This window comes from Phalacrocorax carbo, chromosome 2 (assembly GCF_963921805.1).
Source record: "Phalacrocorax carbo chromosome 2, bPhaCar2.1, whole genome shotgun sequence".
NCBI classification, from domain to species: Eukaryota; Metazoa; Chordata; class Aves; order Suliformes; family Phalacrocoracidae; genus Phalacrocorax; species Phalacrocorax carbo.
The window spans coordinates 167,860,224-167,877,858 of record NC_087514.1 but is presented as its reverse complement, the minus strand read 5'-3'; the positions used below and the strand labels follow the sequence as shown (position 1 = coordinate 167,877,858).

The 17,635-nt window shown below is 61.2% G+C and overlaps 2 protein-coding genes across 5 annotated transcripts; both read left to right on the top strand.

Moving 5' to 3' along the window:
* The first annotated feature begins 3,381 nt into the window (after nt 1-3,381).
* Nucleotides 3,382-7,199, top strand: LOC104043795 (zinc finger protein 343-like). Of its 4 annotated transcripts, none has more exons than XM_064445267.1 (7): nt 3,382-3,464; nt 3,584-3,681; nt 3,918-4,044; nt 4,723-4,836; nt 5,215-5,319; nt 5,664-5,729; nt 5,895-7,199. In XM_064445267.1, exons 2-7 carry the CDS (start codon nt 3,664-3,666, stop codon nt 6,842-6,844), a joined length of 1,380 nt encoding a protein of 459 aa, XP_064301337.1. In that variant the 5' UTR covers nt 3,382-3,464; nt 3,584-3,663; the 3' UTR covers nt 6,845-7,199. The 4 variants fall into 4 exon arrangements, with proteins under 4 accessions (XP_064301337.1, XP_064301336.1, XP_064301335.1 ...); XM_064445266.1 differs by having other exon boundaries at nt 5,661-5,729; XM_064445265.1 differs by having other exon boundaries at nt 5,664-7,199.
* A 533-nt stretch (nt 7,200-7,732) lies between these two features.
* LOC135311801 (uncharacterized) lies at nt 7,733-15,755 on the top strand. The gene is made up of 6 exons (XM_064441840.1): nt 7,733-7,762; nt 13,736-13,951; nt 14,775-14,843; nt 15,019-15,078; nt 15,273-15,347; nt 15,466-15,755. Exons 1-6 carry the CDS (start codon nt 7,733-7,735, stop codon nt 15,640-15,642), a joined length of 627 nt encoding a protein of 208 aa, XP_064297910.1. The 3' UTR covers nt 15,643-15,755.
* The last annotated feature ends 1,880 nt before the right edge of the window (nt 15,756-17,635 follow it).

The following is a 17,635-nucleotide window of genomic DNA, read 5'->3' as shown; positions in this document are numbered from 1 at the left end:
GAGGGTCTCCTGGGGGGGACAGCCTGCACGGACACCCAGGGACCTGGCACAGGCAGCACCGTGGTGCTAAAGGGAGTCGTGTATGTCTGCTTCTGTATGCCCAGCGTGCTCCCGTTCCCGTGCCGCCTGGGGACGGCAGGGGGCTCAGGGATGAGGCTCCTCCTCGGAAAACGCCTGTTCAAGTCCAAGTCTGTGACTGAGCCAGTGACCGCAAGCTGTGCACAAGAGTGCTGCAACGGCGAGGGCATCGCGGTCGTTGACACGGCCGATATTTTTGATCCAAGAGCTGCCCTCGCTGAGGCGTAGAAAGGAATTACTCATTGCGTCAGGCCGTCCTGCCTCGCCAGGCACCCCCACACTGCTGCGGGTAACCGAACTGGGCCAATCCATTAAGGAGGATGAGGAGGCTGCACAGAGGCAGCAGGACGTTTTTGGAGCTGATGGTTTGAGGCACACGATCGTCTCACCCGTGCAGAAGACCTGGCGGGGAGGTCGCTGCCTCGGTATTGTGGCAACGGAGGGCTCCAGGACGTGATCCCACAGCGTGGCAGTGGGCACCATGGCTTCAGCAACGGAGCAGCCAACGCGGAACGGGACCAGCAGGTCGCCAAGCTGATGGGGGTGGTCTGAGCCATGGCGCGGGAGAAGGGGGGCAAGTGGTATGGTGACGGGACGTACCCCATTTAATGGAAGAGCAAGCAGAGCATCTCATGGGGAGGTATGGAGCAGAGGAGAATGGGAACGGCCCAGAGCTATGCCATGCAGGATAACTGCGGGTTGCAGGATCATTCTCTTCGTCCTTGCTCTGTTTGTCCTGATTTTCCTTATTATTTTCCCTGGTTTTCCTTATTTTGTGGTAGCGATGAATCACTGAGTCACAGGACCATTGAGGCTGGCAGGGACCTCTGGAGATCATCTAGCCCATATATATAAACTAAAATACCTCTAACCTACTGTTACTGGCCTGGCACTGTCCTACTGCGGTGCCACACACCCCGCTGGCTGCCCCCATTTACTGCTGGGAGCTGCAGCTGGGCTCTGCCAGGTTGGGGGCATTTTGTTTCCCTCCCCAGGTCGGTGAGGTGAAGGAAGGCCCAGGCAGACAGCCCGGGTGCTCTGGTGGGGCCTTGGCACCGATGCCCGAGGCACTGGGGTCTCTCCGTGGCACTGGGGTCTCCCCGAGGTACTGGGGTCTCTCCTGGCTGCCTCGGGGCTTTCAGCTCCGTCCTGCAGCACCGGTCCCAGGGTGACAGGCATGGGAGACGACAGCGATCTCCTCCCCACTCCTGGCCAGCTCGTCTGGCTTTCCTGCGCAACGAAGATTCATCACAGCAACGTCGCCAGAGCCACGGACACCTTGAGGGTCAGCAAAAGTCTCTGCAGAGCCAGGAGTGTCAGCAAAGCACCAGGGTAAAAGAGATAAAAAGGGGTCCTTCCGCAGGAGGAGGAGAATGTGAAGTGCGTGGAAGACTGATGTGACAAGTTTAGAGGAAAATAGCTTTAAAAACTTAATTGGAGCTAAAATAAAGGAATTTCCTCCTAAAAACATTCAGGTGGGACAGAGAACTGCTTTTTCGTTCTTTTGACCCAGATGTTCGCAGGGTGCAGGCAACCGTGAGAAGTCAATGTCCTCGTAATGACCCGGTGCAGCACCACCCTGTACGGACAAACTTGAAAGCAAGGAGTTTATTAAACTTGAAAACAAGGGGTTTGTTAAACTGCCGTTAGGGAAATGCAATCAACATTTCTGTCTCTGTTGACCTGCAGTTCTTGTTTGGAAAGAAATATTGGCCAACCCCTAAGCAGGTATTACCATCTTTTTTTTCTTTTCTTTCACCCTCTGGAATACCAGTAGCAGAACTTAAAACAATTTACCAAAGGTGCCTGCGCACTTTGTCCCGGAGTTTGCATTGTGCAGCCTTGGTGGGGTGGTTGTGGCTTTTCTCCTCCAGATTCCGCGGCTGGAGTTTAACAGTGGCCTGCAGAGCGCAGCAGGTTGGAGGGAACATGTGTGGGACAAAGATTGACCCACAGATCAGCCATGCTGCACAAGCGGCCTTGCATAGCTGGCGCTGCCCTCCACCAGCAGAAACTCTGCAATAATCACAGAAATGGGCAAAGTGCATAAAAATAGCAGCTCCTCGCTAGGGAATGCATTTTAGCCGGGTTTTCTCCCCCCCAGTGCCCTGCACCCACGACCAACACCTCAGCTCTGCCCTCCACCTCCATGCTTTAACGCAGTCTCTCAATCGGTAATGCTTCCATTACCTGTGGGATCCCCAGGTTGAAACCCTGGTACTGGAAAACCCCAACAAGGACACATACCCCATACAAAGGTTCGGAGTTCTGGGACATACCGTGTTCCTATGGGGTCCCACATTAACAATTTACAACTAATTATCCATAAACAACTCATTATCCTCACAGGGTAGGAGGTTTTTTTGTGTGTCAATTGTACTATCTGGATTGGACAAAAAATGCTTAAAGGATCAAGCACATTCATAAGGAGGCAGGTCACAGCGAGCACAGCCACCCCACTTGTCAGGAGCCTGAATACACCAACCTGGGGATAAGGGAATGTTATACCTGTGGTGTGGGGGTTCACCGTGGGGTGGGGGTCCCCCCAACCTACAAGATTCCCAGGGATTTCCACCTTCCAGGGACATCATGTCCAATTCAGTGTAAGGTTACAGGGGATCTTCACCTCCCGGGGATGCCACGTCCGATTCTTTTGGGTGGCGTTTGTAGCTCCCTCGCCGAGCTGTTGCTCCCAGCAGGCACCATTCCGCACACCTCTCCCGGTTGCGTTCACCGGCAATCGGCAGATCGCCGGAGAGGGCACGTTCAGGCTGCCCCGCCGTGCTCCGGGGGCGGGGACGGGGCCGCTCCCGCTCCCTGCGGGTATTTTCCGTTCTCAAGTGTATTTCGGACACACCTTCGGTTTAACACCTCCATCTTCGAATTTAACATTCACGAGGGATTTAACGAAACGGCAGCGGGTTTCAGACCCGCCGCCGCAGGGAGGTCCGCGCAGAGGCCTCGGGCTGCCCAATTCCAGGCTTGGATAAAGCACCTTCAGGCCCGGTTTAGGGCACGACGAGCCGCCCTTGGCACCGGCCGCTCATTACGGCCACGATCGCCGCGTAATTAACGAGGATGAAACTCGAGGGGGGGGGGGAACCAGGCCGGGGGAGGCTGCGCCGTAACTCACCCCGACGGGCCAATGGCGGCGCCGCGGCCCGTCACGTGGTGGGGGAGGGGGCGGGCCGGTGCGCAAAATGGCGGCGCCGAGGGCCCCGCGCTGGTCACGTGCAGCGCGGCCACGCCCCTCGGAGTGCCATGGCAGCGGGTCACGTGCACGCTGGCCACACTTCCGGTCGGCCATGGCGGCTTACGGAAGGGCTGGGACTCCGGCCGGAAGCTTGTGGGCGGTGGCAGCGGAAGGAGGTGCCCGCGCAGCCGGTGTAAGGGGGGGGGGGCGGGGGGGGGGCGCCGCGTCACGCGGCCTATTTCCGGTGCGGAGCCTGTGGCCGGCAGGCGCACCGGAAGCGACGCTGTGAGGCCTCACGTGTCGGCCCGGCAGGGAGTGGGACCCCCGGGAGCAGAGCAGGGACAGGGACCCCCAGGAGAGGAGCGGGACGTCGGCAGGGCCCCCTCGGCGCCATGGCAGGGCAGATGCAGGTAGGAGCTAGGCCCGGCCCTGCAGTGCCCCCCCGTGACATCAACCCCCCAACCCCCTGCACTCCCTCAACCCCCGTGACATCACCACCCCCCCATGACATCACCCCACCGTGACATCACCCCGCAACGGTTTTGGCCTGGGGGTGGGAATGGCACCTGGAACACAAACCCGTCACAAAGCCCCCTTCCCCACCTGGAGGGCGGGGGGTGACGGGGCTGCGGCCCATGTCGGGCAGGGAGCTGTGACCTTCGAGGATGTCGCCGTGTACCTGAGCCGCGCCGAGTGGGACACCCTGGCGGAGCAGCAGCAGGAGCTCTACCACCGCGTCATGCTGGACAACTACGAGCTCCTGACGTCCCTGGGTAACCCTGCGGTTTTCACTCCGGTGGGGCCGCAGCAGGGGTGGGGGATCCTTGGGTCTGTCACATCCACGCTGCTTCTGGCGCTATAGGTGTGTTTTGAGCTACAGTGACATGTCTGGGGTAACTGCCCTGAGCACCAGTGGTCCTGGGGGAGTTTGGTGCTGGAAAAACACCAGTGGCTCTGTCCCCTCCCCTGGGCGCTCAGCGGGGCAGGATTAGCACGTACCAGGCAAGGCGCAGGGGAGCGGACCGCAGCAGCGTTCCCTGAACCGGCATGGTCCCTTCAGAGGACTCATCCTACTGCCACCAGGACGGGAGATCTCCAGTTACCGGCATAAAGGGTCTGAGCCGGGCACCTGGGAGGATGCCCCATGCCCCACAGCCACTCCTACAGTGAGCAGCAGAAAATCCCTAGCCAGGAAAGCCTCTCAGCGGAGTTGGGAGCCGGTTCCCCTTCTCCCATCATGGCTCTGCCCTTGTCCATGTGAATAAATTGATCTCTGGGAGCAGCTCCAACATTTCGCTTGCTTTTTTCCATGTTTCAGTGTTGTTTCTGCTTGGGTTCTTCCGGTCATGGGGAAGCGCAGTGTGGGCTGTTGCAGAGAAGACCGTTATTTCCTCGTGTTAACAATTCATTCCTAACGTTTTGCATTCGAACACGCTCTGCTCCACCCCCAGGTTACCCTGGCCCCAAACCTGACATCGTGTACCGGATGGAGCGCGGGGAAGCGCCATGGGTCTGCATGCCGCAGAGCCCAGCGAGGCAGGACAGACCCGGCAGCCCCTCTCCAGGTGAGCAGGAATGATCCAACCCCTGCAGGACCTCAACGGGGAGTGGGGGCACATCACAAAGGCCGCCCCAAGCTCCTCTTCTCCCTAGCTGTGACCTGTCTCTGGGCTCCCCACTTGCCCTCCTGTCCAAATCCCTCCTCGCTGCCTCTTCTGAGGCATCGCCCCCCTTTCCCTCCAGCCTCTAAAGCTGTGGCTCCGCAGAGACGTTGCAGATCTGCTCTCATCCCACGGAGAGTCGTCCCTGCTTTTGGCCACCCGTGAGCAGGGTTGTCATGTCTTGGCTGCTGGCGGCAGAGGGGGCTTCCTCTGTCCCCCATGGCTGTGGAGCCAAAGGGCTTCCCCGGCCAGGGAGGTGACGTCCGCCTGGTTTCCCTGCAGGATGCAACGGGGACAGGAGCTGGCTGGAGGAGCCTCCCTCACTCTGGTGGCCCAGTGCTGGCAGGTGTTGTGTGCCGGAGGAGGGGATGCAGAGACCGTGCCCAGGTGAGTTCTGGTCGTGTCCCCTCCCTTCCTCACCACCAGATCCTGGAGCAAAGAGCCCAAGGTGGGCTCCAGCCACCTCTGCCGCAGTCAGGCACCGCTGCCAGGGCTTCTCCCACCCCTGCACAGGCAGCCCCTGTAGGCAGGGCACGATTCTCCCACCTGCCCAGGCGGAGGTTGGGGATGCCGGGTGGCCCCTGAACCAGGGAGAGCAGCTCCTTCTCACTGGAGAGTGGGCAGGCTGTCAGCATCCACCCCGTGCCTTCAGCACATCTCCCCCTCTCCCTGTCCCATCACGATGCCCCAGCCGGGATGTAGGTAAGCTCTTCCCAACACTCTCCTAGCAGGAGGACGGTACAGGCAGTGGCGTCTCTACTCTAGAAGACTGCTGAACAAGCTCACATCCGTCACAGGTAGGAGCGAGTTGCTGGTGGCAGCAGCCGCTGGAGGAGTGCAGCCGGCAGAAAGCCGAGAGCAGGCACGGGTGGACTTTGGGCCTGGGAAGGAGGGAGCAGAGGGGGATAATCAAGGAGTCATGGAAAATGTAACCCAAAGCAGAGGATTCTCACCTCATCCAGCGCTGGAAGAGCAGAACAAAAACGCAGATCCTCAGGAGCATCTGTATGGGGAGGGGTTTCAAAGGAGCGGCCAAAACGGTCAATGCACCTTGGTAGAAGCAACATTCCTCCCAGAAAATAGGGTTGTGGATCTGAAGGAGACTATTTTGAAAGACCACTGTTACTCCACAATGAGCATGACACAGCTCTTGCCTTGTGCCCCACAACCGTGTCCTCTGAGAGAACACGACTACTGCAGAAACAGCGAGGTTTCTGACTCAGTGTTTCAGGACCACGAATACTGCCACGTGCAAATGATTCCTTACCAGGAGAGAGTTAATAAAGTTACTCGTCTTTGTAAGCCTCGGGCCATGCTTCACAGGCTGGAGAAGCGAGGACCCCAGGTAGGGCGAATCGTCAGGAAATCCAAGCAAACCATGTGGTTTTGCAAGCCTTGCGCCAAAAAGCAGTTGGCGTGTCTCCGACATTCCTCCGACGCGTGCTGTCTTTCCAAACCTGCCATTTCAGCAACTGTTCCTCCTGCTAAGGCAGAAGACAACCCCGCAAAGGGAACGTCTAGGGCATTTTGTCCTGCAAAGCAGGAGGCTGCACGCTGCCGGCCATGGCGTCGGGGCAGGTCCCAAGGGAAGATGTCAGAAGCGCCTCGTAGAGTGGTGGCTGCACCCCCACCCTCCAGTGCGGCTGTGGAGATGAGGAAGGAAGTGACATGCACCAAGGTGTCCATTCGCCGCAAGCCACAGAGGGCACAGCCCATCCAGACCCCTGATGTTAAGCGAAATCTCGAAGGACAACAACTTGTTAATTCGAATTATGAATCGCTGCGTGATGCCTATAAAGTGGTGATACGGACCGTCGACCACATGTTGGACTCCATATGCCAGAACTTGGAGCTCAACAGCTTCTCTCAGCGTGGGGGATTCTGGCCCACCATCGTTCAGATAGACAGCTGACCGGCCGCGGCGGGTCGGCGGCGACTGTCCCGTCTCTGGAGGCGAACAGTTGGGACCTTCTTCCCCACGGCAAAACAGAACTGAGGCAGTGTGAGGGAAGAAACACCGTGAAAGACGTAGAGAGGTGGATTAGTGGGTGTAAAACCCAGTACACAGTGCCTGCGGAGGAAACGGATTGTCTGGGAGGTGGAAAAGGCCAAGGGAAAGGGAAGGATCAGCGCAGATAAAGGAGGAAGGACAGGAAAACGGAGCGAAGGGGGAAGAACGGGCAGCTGGTCGGTACATTTTCTGGCCAGGCAGGGCCCGGTCACTGCGATGCATCCTGTCATCTTATTAAAATGATTTTAAATTACCATCCTTGTTGTCACACCCTCCAGTCTGTCTGTCAGCGTCCGGGTTGTGCTCGCAAAGGAGCAGCCGCTCGCCAGGCCCAGGCGGGGAGGAATCCCTGGCGTCTTTGGGGCAGCCTGGCTGCCGTTGGTGCTTCACTCTGCCTGGCGCAGGCAGTGTGCCTGGCTTTCTGGGGTTTCCCACTATGAAGTTAAGCCGAGTGAATGGAGAGAAGTTTTTAGGGTATGATATTAAAGGGAGATGCTCTTTTTTGATGAGACTTTGCGGCTATCACTTACAAAAGCGGGCAGGGTCATACTGTGCAGAGCCCTGCAGCATTCTCTTTCTAAAACTACCGAAGGAAGGCACTGTTCAGCAGATCCCTGTAGTGGGGACACTGTCACGGCTGCCCACAGGAGGTCCGTCCTGGACCAGGAGGCAAAGGTCTCGGAATTCAACTGTGGCAGCTGCCAGGAAGAATGGCTGGATGTGTGGGACACCGGCGAGGGAAGCAGCAGTGGCTGCAGGCAGCTCCGTAGGGACAGCTGGGCTTGGCCGATGGTCATGAGGCAGCGGAACCCGCCCTGGGTGAGGAAAAGGAGACTGGGACCATCTGGAGAGGAGAGTCCTGCAGGGCCAACAGTGGCCAGGGAGCCACAATGCTCATTCCAGGCAAGGCTGTGATTAATCTGGTCATAGCAGAAAAGCTAAATTTGGGTCTAAGCATAGCAAAACTGGGATGAATTTGTAATATTTTGTATCAGAAATAGTGTGGTCTGCAGGAGGAGGAAAAGGATGGACCCCCTATACCAGCCTCATCCCCTCCCAGGTGAGGTGCTGCCCTTCATTACTTCTTTGCATTCACAGAATCATAGAATTGTTTAGGTTAGAAAAGAGCTCTAAGATCATTGAGTCCAACCGTTAACTCAGCCCTGCCAGGCCCAGCACTAAACCATGTCACAAAGCGCCATGTCTAAATGTCTCCTCCAGGCTAAACACCCCCAGCTCCCTCAGCCACTCCTTGTGGCATCAGGAAGCTCTTGGGAGGCTGTCAGAAGCCATGCAGCCCTGCCCGTGGATGTAAATGCCATCACCAGTTCTGCCTGTCGCAGGACTGGGCAGACAACATGGAGCAAGAGCCAGGAAAGCCAGCTGGCTGTCCCCAGCTGGGGAGTCACGGCACAGCGTTAAGGAATCCAGCAGGAGCCGGGCAGGGATGGGGCCCCGTGCTCGGCCCTGGGGAGGCCCCACCTCGAATGGTGGGCTCAGGTTTGGGCCCCTCGGGACAAGAAGGGCCTGGAGGGGCTGGAGCGTGTCCAGAGAAGGGCAGCGGGGCTGGGGCAGGGTCTGGAGCACAAGTGTGCTGGGGGGCGGCTGAGGGGGCTGGGGGGGTTTAGCCTGGAGAAGAGGGGGCTGAGGGGAGCCCTTCTCGCTCTCTGCAGCTGCCTGAGAGGGGCTGGAGTGAGGGGGGGGCTGGTCTCTGCTCCCAAGTCACCAGTGACGGGACGAGAGGGAACGGCCTCAGGCTGCGCCAGGGGAGGTTTAGGTTGGGTGTGAGGGAAATGCCTTCCCTGCCAGAGGGGTCAGGGGTTGGCACAGGCTGCCCAGAGAGGTGGGGGAGTCACCGTCCCTGGAGGGGTTCAAACACCGTGCTGACCTGGCACCTGGGGACATGGTTTAGGAGGCCGGGGGGTGTTGGGTTGGGGGTTGGACCTGATAATCTTAGAGATCCTCTGTATCATAAACGATTCTGTGACTCAGTCACTGGGAAGAGGTAAGGAACGGGAGCGCGGCGCCGCACCTGGGAGGGGATGAGGCTGGTAAAGGGGCAGAGCCCACAGGGGGAAAGGAGATGGCAAAGCTGGGGTGAGGTAACGCGTCCCGGGCACCACTCAGCATCGCCCGGGGGCGGCCGGGCGGGGGGCGCAGGGCCACCCCCGGCCGGGCCATCCCGGGCCGCCATCGCAGCTCCTCCGCTGCCGGCCCGGCCCGGAAGCGGCCGGCTCACCACCCAATGGCGGAGCGCTCCTGAGGTCACGTGAGGCTCTTCCACCAATAGCGGCAGGAACGTGGCGTACAGCCACCAAAAATGGCGCCGCCGTTGCGCTCGGCCAGTCAGCGGGGCCGGCGGGCATCGTGCGGGGGAGACCGCGCTGTCGCAATGAGTTCTGGGACAGAGGCGGACTTCCGCGTCAGGCGAGCAAGAGGTGCTTGAGGCGGCGAGGAAGGCGGGGCTTCCACCGGATGTTTACAAGGGGCGGTCACCCCCCCTTCCACCGCGGTTGCCGTGGTAACGCGGGACGCAGCCTAGTCCAAGACTGGTGCCTCCGCCTAAATAAGGCTTAAGCCAGAGAGGGGGTGTTAGTGATGGATGAGGTTCAGCAAGGCCAAGGGCAAGGTCCTGCCCCTGGGTCGGGGCAGCCCCCGGTACCAACACAGGCTGGGGGATGGGGGGATGGGGAGCAGCCCTGCGGAGAAGGACTTGGGGGTGCTGGGGGGTGAAAAGCTGGACACGAGCCGGCCATGTGCGCTCACAGCCCAGAGAGCCAGCCGTGCCCTGGGCTGCATCCCCAGCAGCGCGGGCAGCAGGGCGAGGGAGGGGGTCCTGCCCCCCTGCCCCGCTCTGTGAGACCCCCCCGCAGCGCCGCCTCCAGCTTGGGGCTCCTCAGCACGGGACAGACACGGGGCTGTTGGAGCGGGGCCAGAGGGGGCACAGAAATGCTCCGGGGGCTGGAGCCCCTCTGCTGCGAGGCCGGGCTGGGAGAGCTGGGGTTGTTCAGCCTGGGGAGAGAAGCTGCGGGGAGACCTTATTGCGGCCTCCCAGTGCTTAAAGGGGGGCTGTAGGAAGGGTGGGGGCGACCTCTTTAGCAAGGCCTGTTGTGACAGGCCAAGGGGTGATGGTGATATCCTTAAGAAAATTGAATTTTTGGAACTGTTCACTGAAGTCATAACAATGAACTATGCGAGTCTGGCAAAACAGAAGTCAAAGGCCAGAGAAGGAAACTGAGAGATAGAGAAGCACTTGTTTTACGACTCTGTCCTTGAGGAGAGCTGAGAGACTGATCAAAGCAAACACCCTGTCTCAGAAGCCGCTGAGAACAGGGTGATAACATGTGTAGTCAAGAAAAACAGCTAATTGGGATGTAGATAAGAATTAAAACAAAGTGCCCGGTGCGGGGAACTATCCTCGTTATGATACCAGAAATCAGGCCATAGGCCAGGAACTGCCCCCCCCAGTAAGTCCCTTAATCTATGAGCATGGGGGTTAAGTGAGCTGTACTGTTACATCCAAGTCAGATAGAAATGAACCGATTATTAGCTGAGGTATGTGGATATTAGCTGTGCTTGAGATATTTAACTGTATAAATGCCTTGTAGTTTCTCAGTGTGGGGTGCAGCTTTGTGGGTTACCACCCAGCACCCATCTTTGCACAAAAATGTCTTAAATAAAATACCTTTGCTCTGTGTGTAGTTTGGCGTTTTGCACACCGGGCGAATGAACCTGCTTTTTGGGATAACAGTGGTTTTAAACTAAAGGAGGGTAGATTTAGGCTGGATATAAGGAAAATAAATTCACAGTGAGGGTGGTGAGGCGCTGGCCCAGGTTGCCCAGAGAGGTGGTCGATGCCCCATCCCTGGAAACACCCAAGGCCAGGCTGGCCGGGGCTCTGAGCACCTGATCTAGTGGGAGATGTCCCTGCTCATGGCAGGGGGTTGGACTGGATGGCCTTGGAAGGTCCCTTCCAACATAAACCATCCTGTGATTTTATGATAATGCCTCATTAACAAGGGCCTCCTCAAAGAACACAAGTCAGCAGAACTCCAAGGACTGACAGTGGAAACAATCTGCTGCAAAGAATGTTTTGGAGATCAGGGAAGGCCACAAATCCATCAGCAGTGAGAAAAGGGAACTTCTGGCCCCAGAAGGCACTGAAGAACCACACAACTGCCAAAGCCCAATAACTGGGGGGGAAGGTAATTCTGGCAGGGGGAGATCGCGACCCCCGACCGAACTAAGGGATGAGAGGACTGACACCCCACCCCACCCCCCCCCGAGGTTGTGCAGTGAATGAAAATCACACCGTGGCTTTAAATTTAAGCGGAGAAAATACAGGCAGGTGGAAGACGAGGATGTTCAGCTGTCACCGAAAACCGGGAGTATTAAAGAGCAGGCATGACTTTATTCGGCGCTGGGTGCAAGGGGGAATATTCCCACTAACGGAGCGCCGGAGCGCGTTTTGTCATTTCTACGTGACAGTGCACACACCAGGCCTGTCTAACACGTTATCACTGACCTGACTGAGCATCCCCTTCTTCCATTGGTCTACATCTGTGACTCTCGCTGGTTTCATTGTTTCACGGTTGTGGCATCCCTTGATCTTCCCTGTGTGAGAACTTTTCTTTCTGTTATCAGCCCTTGAAGTGTCTCAGCTCGTGAACCTGGAATGCCTTTCACAAGTTGGCTCATGGAGTCGTTTGCATTCCTCAGGATGGGGGTTCAGGTTGATGATGGCTCAAGCTGCAGGATTAACCCTCCAGTTACTTGCAACACGGTCAGGTGAATGGTTAGGTCTTAGACAGGCGTGGTGTGTTCACCGTCATGTGTAAACATCAAAATGAGCTCCGGTACGTGTGTGGGATTTGTGGAAATATTCTGCTTTGCACTGGTGCTGAGTTAAGTCGCGCCTGCTCTTTAATACGCCCGGTGTAAGGAGTTTTGTTCCTGTTTTTTGGCAGGGGGCAACGACAAGCTCTGGACACCCCCGGGGACCAGGAGGTTGAGCTGCCATTCCTTCCTCTGTGCTCAAATCCATCGGGAATGCGCCACCCCCAGCCCAGAAGGGAACATCCCATGGCTGTGGGGTCAGGATAGCCACCCCCAGCATCCCAAGGGAGTTTTTTTGCTGGGAAAATATGAGGTTTGGGTCTCCCTGAGCCGGTGGATGCCACTGAAAACCTTGGCAGTGATGGCACTCACGGCTTGGGGTTTGGTGTTTTATTTTCCTCCGCCTTAATCAGAAAGGGAAGAAGTAACGGTGGAACGGGTCAGGGCGTGACCGGGCAGGTGCAGGGAAGGCGTGTAACGCCGAAACGGGGGAAAAAAAGCCAAAGCACTGGTGTCAATCCCGCTGCGGCGCGTGCAGGGACAGACAGACAGTGCAGGCGTGAACAACCGCGCGGACAGGAGGGCGCAAAGGCGTCAACCCGACCTCTTTATGCTTCACCGACCCCTTCCGTCACCCTCATTCCCTCGCCCGTCTCTTCCCATCCTTCCTCCCCTCGGTCTGTCGGTCGGGACCCCTCCCCGCTGCCGGGCCTTCCTCGACAAGCTGCACGCCACCCCCGTGGCCGGTCACCCCCCAGGTCCCCTCCCAGCAGGGTCCCCCCTTTGGTGTCCCCCTTCGGGGAGCTGGGGTGCTCCCTTCGCACTGATGGGGGTTCCTCTTTGTTCCCCCACCCACCCTTAATCATGCAGACGAACGGTTAGCATTTCTGGAAATGAGGAAATTTGGGTGATGAGGAGTACGGGGCCAGGAAAGCCGGGGGGGTGAGCACCCAGCTGCAGCCACAAACAGCTGCATGACCCAAAACCCAAAGAAATAAACTCGAATGAGGGCAGGAGAGATGTGTCCGGGGGCCGCGTCGTGCGGACGACGTATCCGGCGGGTCGGAGAAGGGCTGGCTCCATCGGTGGGCACCGGTGACGTGGGACCAGGCGCCTGCGGATCGGGAGATGCTCTCCGAGAGGTTGGGAGGCACCTCTTGAAGCCCCCCCCGGCTTCGGGCCGGGGACCTGCCGTTAGCCGGGCGCCGGCCGTTACGCTGGCATCTCCCGCGCGGGGTGAAACACGTGGGCTGATGTCAGGCTAGAAGTCGGATTCAACGGATCGACTAATTGTTCTGGCGTTAACCTGCAAACCCGAGCACGAGACCTCGGCCACAGAGAACCAAGAATAATCCTGGAAGTAACATCCTTTGCTTGAGTGTCTAAATGCTCTCGCAGCTCTGAGCTTTGGATTAAAGTGGCGGGGGAGCAATAAAATCTCCCTTTCTGAGGCAGCCCAACACGCTGCAGCCTCCTTTTTACCAGAGAGGTTGACGATTCTTCTCATAATCACAAAATCTATGGTTTCTCGCTACAAACAGCCTCTGACCTGATGCAAAGAGACCTCGGGGCTCAGGGATTTTTCTCTTATTTCCCCAGTTCTGCAGTGTTGTGCACCGAGGCCGGTGCTCGCGGGTTCCAGCTGGTGTCTTGGCAGCGCCCTTTATGCAGGCTTCTCTGTGACCAATTCTCTGGATTTCTTTGTTTTCTTTGATTTATTTGTTTTTGTTTTGTAAAGACAAACCCCCCAAAGACCCCAAGTCTCCCACATGTGGTTCCTCCTTAACTGAATTCCCTTTTCCCCCAGTGCTGTGCAAGTAGTTATCTGAATTTATTCCTTTAATCCCCCCTCGCTGATACTCCTCTTTATCCCCCCCGTGGCGTTCACATCCCGGCACTGGCAAGCACAGAGGCGTTTTTTGGGGCTCCCCTGGCACCGGGAGCTGCTCCCCGCAGCCGGGCGCCGCGGCGCAGCCTCCGCCACTGACATCAGGGGCCAAGGTCCAGCCGGGGAGCGCACGGCGGCACCGGGAGAGCCTGAGCCGGGCAGCCGTGCCCCCGCGCAAGGCCATGAGGCTGTGGCTGCTCTGCGGCTTCGCCGCCGCCGTGGCCCTCGTGGCCGTGGCCGGAGCCGACCACGGCGACTCGAAGAAGGGCGCGCGGGGGAGAGAGGTTGGTGGTGGTGGTGGGAGGTAAAGGAGGGGAGTAACGGGGCTGGGAGCGGGGGAGAGAGCACCGCGGGGAGGGGGAGCCTCCCCTGGCATGGCACGGCATGGCTCCGGCACCGCGGGGGGCAAACCTTGTCCCCACGGGACACCGGCTGCTCCGTCAGCGGCACCCTGCGCCGAGCCCACCCCGTAGGCGGCCAGGCCAAATCCCGGGAGAGGGGCTTTTCCACCCTCCCTGTTCCCTGTGCGCCGGTGGGGGGGCTGCGGGCGGGCTCGGGGCACCGAGGTCCAGCCGAGCCCGTCACCCCCGAGGGCCGACGGTGGGGTTTGCAGCCTGCGGGCGTCCCGGGGGCCGCGTGCTCTGCCAGGGCCCCTCTTGCAGCCCCAGCGCTTGCACAACCGGCAAACATTTCATCGGGGGGGTGGCGAGGGGCTGAGCAGGGGAGGAGGGAGGTGGCAGCGGCCATGGGGGGACGGGGGCCACGGCTTCACTGTGCCGATGGGGAGGGAGGGAGGGTGGGAGCGGGTCGTTACCAACGTGCAGCCCAAAACACGGCCAGGGAGCCGGTGCCGGAGCGGGGATGGCGGCCCCGGGGGAAGCTGGGGAGGGCCTTGGCACCACTGGGCACGGCAGCAATCCTGTCCCTGTCCCGGGGCGGCTGCAGAGGGGGCAAACCGGCCGCTTCCCCCTCGGTTCCTGCTCCCCGAGGCGCTCCCTGCTGCGCTCCAACCACCCAGCCCAGGCTTGGGGTGCTTACACAGGCGCCAAAGGGACCCCGGGGGGCAGCGGGCTCCGGCACAGCCAGTAACGACCCTTCCCTCCGCAGGGGCCAAGCGTCGGGGGCCGGCGGCGGCCCCACAGACCCTGCTCGGGGTGCTTCTCCGTCCTGAGCGAGGTGAGCCGGCAGCGTCGGGCCGCGGCCACGCCGCAGCGCCGAGGCGGCTGCCGCAGGGGCCGGGGGGATGCCGTGTGCGGGGAGAGGTGGAAACGTGGTGCCGCCGGCTCCTCGGCGTCACCCCGACGGTGTCCGACGGCGCCGGCCACTCCTGCACCCACGTCTCTCCCCACAGGAGTCACGGTCGATGTCCCGGCGCGACGGCGAGGACGATGAGGTTCAGCCGGGCAGGCGGGTGCGTACGGAGCAGTGGCGGGGGGTGAAAGGTCCGGAGGTGCTGCATCGTGCCAGGCGGTGCCGGCCTCGGCCCCGGAGCTGCCGACGGGGACGCCCAAGGCAGCCCCCGCCCGCGTGTGTCCCCCGGGACAGGGTGTCCCCAGGCCTCCCCATCGCCCGGGGCTTGCTGTGACGCTGTGCTCGCTCCCGCAGGAGAGAGCCAGGAGGGAGGACGAGGAACCGGCGCGGCCCGTGAGGCGCCCCGGCAGCGTCCTGCTGCCGCGACAGGTAATGGCGGAGCCCCGGCAGGATCCCCGGTCCTGTCTGCCAGCCGCAGCGAGGCGCGGGGACGGGGACCCCACCCATCGCGGGGGACCCCCCCAACAGACCCCGCTCTGTCTTGCAGGAGGTGCTGAGCGCCCGGACGGTGCGGCGAGGAGCGGTGCCGGCAGCCGAGCGCAGCCCGATGCCAGGAGAGAGCTGGGGGCCCGGCCACCCCAGGCCATGCCGTGGGGCCCCCCTGGTGCCCCCCAGCCCTGAGGCAGATGGGGATGCCCAACCCCCCCGCCCAGGGCACAAGTGAGCCTATGCCCATGCCAGCACATCCCCGCTGCCCCCCCGTCGTGCACCCCAAAGTGCTTCTCAGGGCAGCCCCCCCTGCGTTGCCAAGCCACCAAATAAAGCCAAAGAGCTGGAGCGAGTGGGGTGCATCTGGGGTGGGGGGACATGGTGGGGGACCCTCCAAGTAGGGTTGGGGAGCAGCAGCCCCAACCCCTCCCAAAACCAGCGGCGAGGGCTGGGTGGGGGTAGGACGGGCAGCACCCGGCCGGCGGGCGGGCAAGGACAGGGAGTCCCACACCCTGCCTAACTAGTGTTAACAGAGACAAGAACCAGAGGCAACCGGGCCCAGCAGCACCGGTCGATGGGCAACGGTGGCAACAGGGACGTCGCAGCCGAAGTGTCCTGTCCGTGTGTCCTGGCTGTGTGTCTCTGGGACATGAGCTCAGCTTCGCTGCTGGTTGAACCCACAGCGGGGAAGGTGGCAGCTGCGTCCCCAGGCTGGGGCAGAGACTGGGGGCTACTGGTCTGTACTGGGCTCCAGTGGCTGGGATGGAGGGTGCTGTGGGGGGGTGGCTGGAGGTGGCGGCTCCTGACATCCCTTAGGAGCGGCCGTGGGGCTGCAAGGTGCCGTGCCGTGCCGCGTGGTGCCATGCCATGCCATACCACGCTGTGCCGTGCCGTGCTCGCGACGCCGTGCTGCATGGGACGATGCCGTGACATGCCGTGACCCGCCTCTGGGCGAGCGTGTCCTGGGCAGAGAATGGTGGCTGCCCCGCTCTCCCTGCTGCCTCTTGCCGGGGGGCCGGGGGGGGAGCAGACCTGCTCCCCGCCAGCTCCTCCAGGCACACCTCCAGGCTGCGGAGCAGGCAGCAATCCTGCGGGGCCTCCGGTATAATGGCAAAAGCAATTCTGGTCCCTGTCCCCCCCAGCAGCCGGGCATCCCCGGATGCAGCCGGGAGCAGGGAGATGCCTGGATCCCCGGTACCAGACACCTGCACCCCCTCGCCCCGTGCCAGGGTCCCCACCCCGTGGCTCACCCACTGCACGCACCGTCCCTGGCTCCACCGCGAGGCTCCGCCAGCCCCGGGGGTCTCAGCGCTTGGCTCCCCGGCACCCCGCGCACCGCCGGGACGCCCCAGGTCCCCGCCGGCGCTGCCCGGGCACGGGGACCCCGCGTGCCATCCCCCCGCTGGCTGGGACAAGCACCGTGGCGGGGCCCGACCGAGGGAGGCCGGCAGCCGGGACCTCCCCTCCGTCACCTCCCCAGCAGCTCCCTCTCTTCCGCCGAGAACCGACCACCACACCCTCGAAGGCCACTGGGGCCAGTCGGGACACGAGTGGGGGTCCCTGCCCAGCCCCTGCCGGGACAGCAGAGCTGGGAATACACCACTGGTGTCTGTGGGGAACAGGGGTGTGCTCGCTAGTGGTGTGGGGGTGCGCCGTGGGGCTGGGGGGCAGAGCCGGCCTGGCAGGGGACCTGCCGTGGGGACAAGCCAGGCTTTGCCGCCGGCCGCCCTGGCTGCTCGCCCCTCCAGCATGGCAAAGCCAGGCTCAGCACGTGAATGGACCAGTTGTGTGGGGGTGCTTCAACCCCTCCGGCCGCGGCAGGGACCCCTTGGGGGGGTCGGGGCTCCCCTGGAGCTGCAGGGATCCGTGGGGGGGCAGCCCTGATGCCGAACAGATCACAGCGGCCCCCCCAGGTGTGGGGCTGCGCCCCGCTGTGCTCGCCGGGGGGTGCGGGAGGCCCGGCAGCGCCCGGTGTCCGGCGGGAGCGTCTGGTCCTGCTCCAGGGCAGCCCCGAACCCGCCAGGCCCAGGGACCCCCGCTGGGACAGGGACCCCGCGGGGACCCGCACCCACGGGCAGCGCCCGGCCCCCGACCTGCCACACCCTCGCACAACAGGGTGCCGGGGGTGCTCCCATCCCAGTGCTCCCCCCATCCCAGTGCTCCCATCCCAGTGCTCCCCCATCCCAGTGCTCCCCCATCCCAGTGCTCCCATCCCAGTGCTCCCCCCA

Coding starts and splice junctions, on each gene's coding strand:
- LOC104043795 (XM_064445264.1), top strand. Junction 4,045..4,722: donor CGAGCTCCTGACGTCCCTGG/GTAACCCTGCGG, acceptor CTCCACCCCCAG/GTTACCCTGGCCCCAAACCT. Junction 4,837..5,214: donor ACCCGGCAGCCCCTCTCCAG/GTGAGCAGGAAT, acceptor GTTTCCCTGCAG/GATGCAACGGGGACAGGAGC.
- LOC135311801 (XM_064441840.1), top strand. CDS start 7,733: ATGGTCATGAGGCAGCGGAACCCGCCCTGG. Junction 14,844..15,018: donor GCTTCTCCGTCCTGAGCGAG/GTGAGCCGGCAG, acceptor CTCTCCCCACAG/GAGTCACGGTCGATGTCCCG. Junction 15,348..15,465: donor GCGTCCTGCTGCCGCGACAG/GTAATGGCGGAG, acceptor TCTGTCTTGCAG/GAGGTGCTGAGCGCCCGGAC.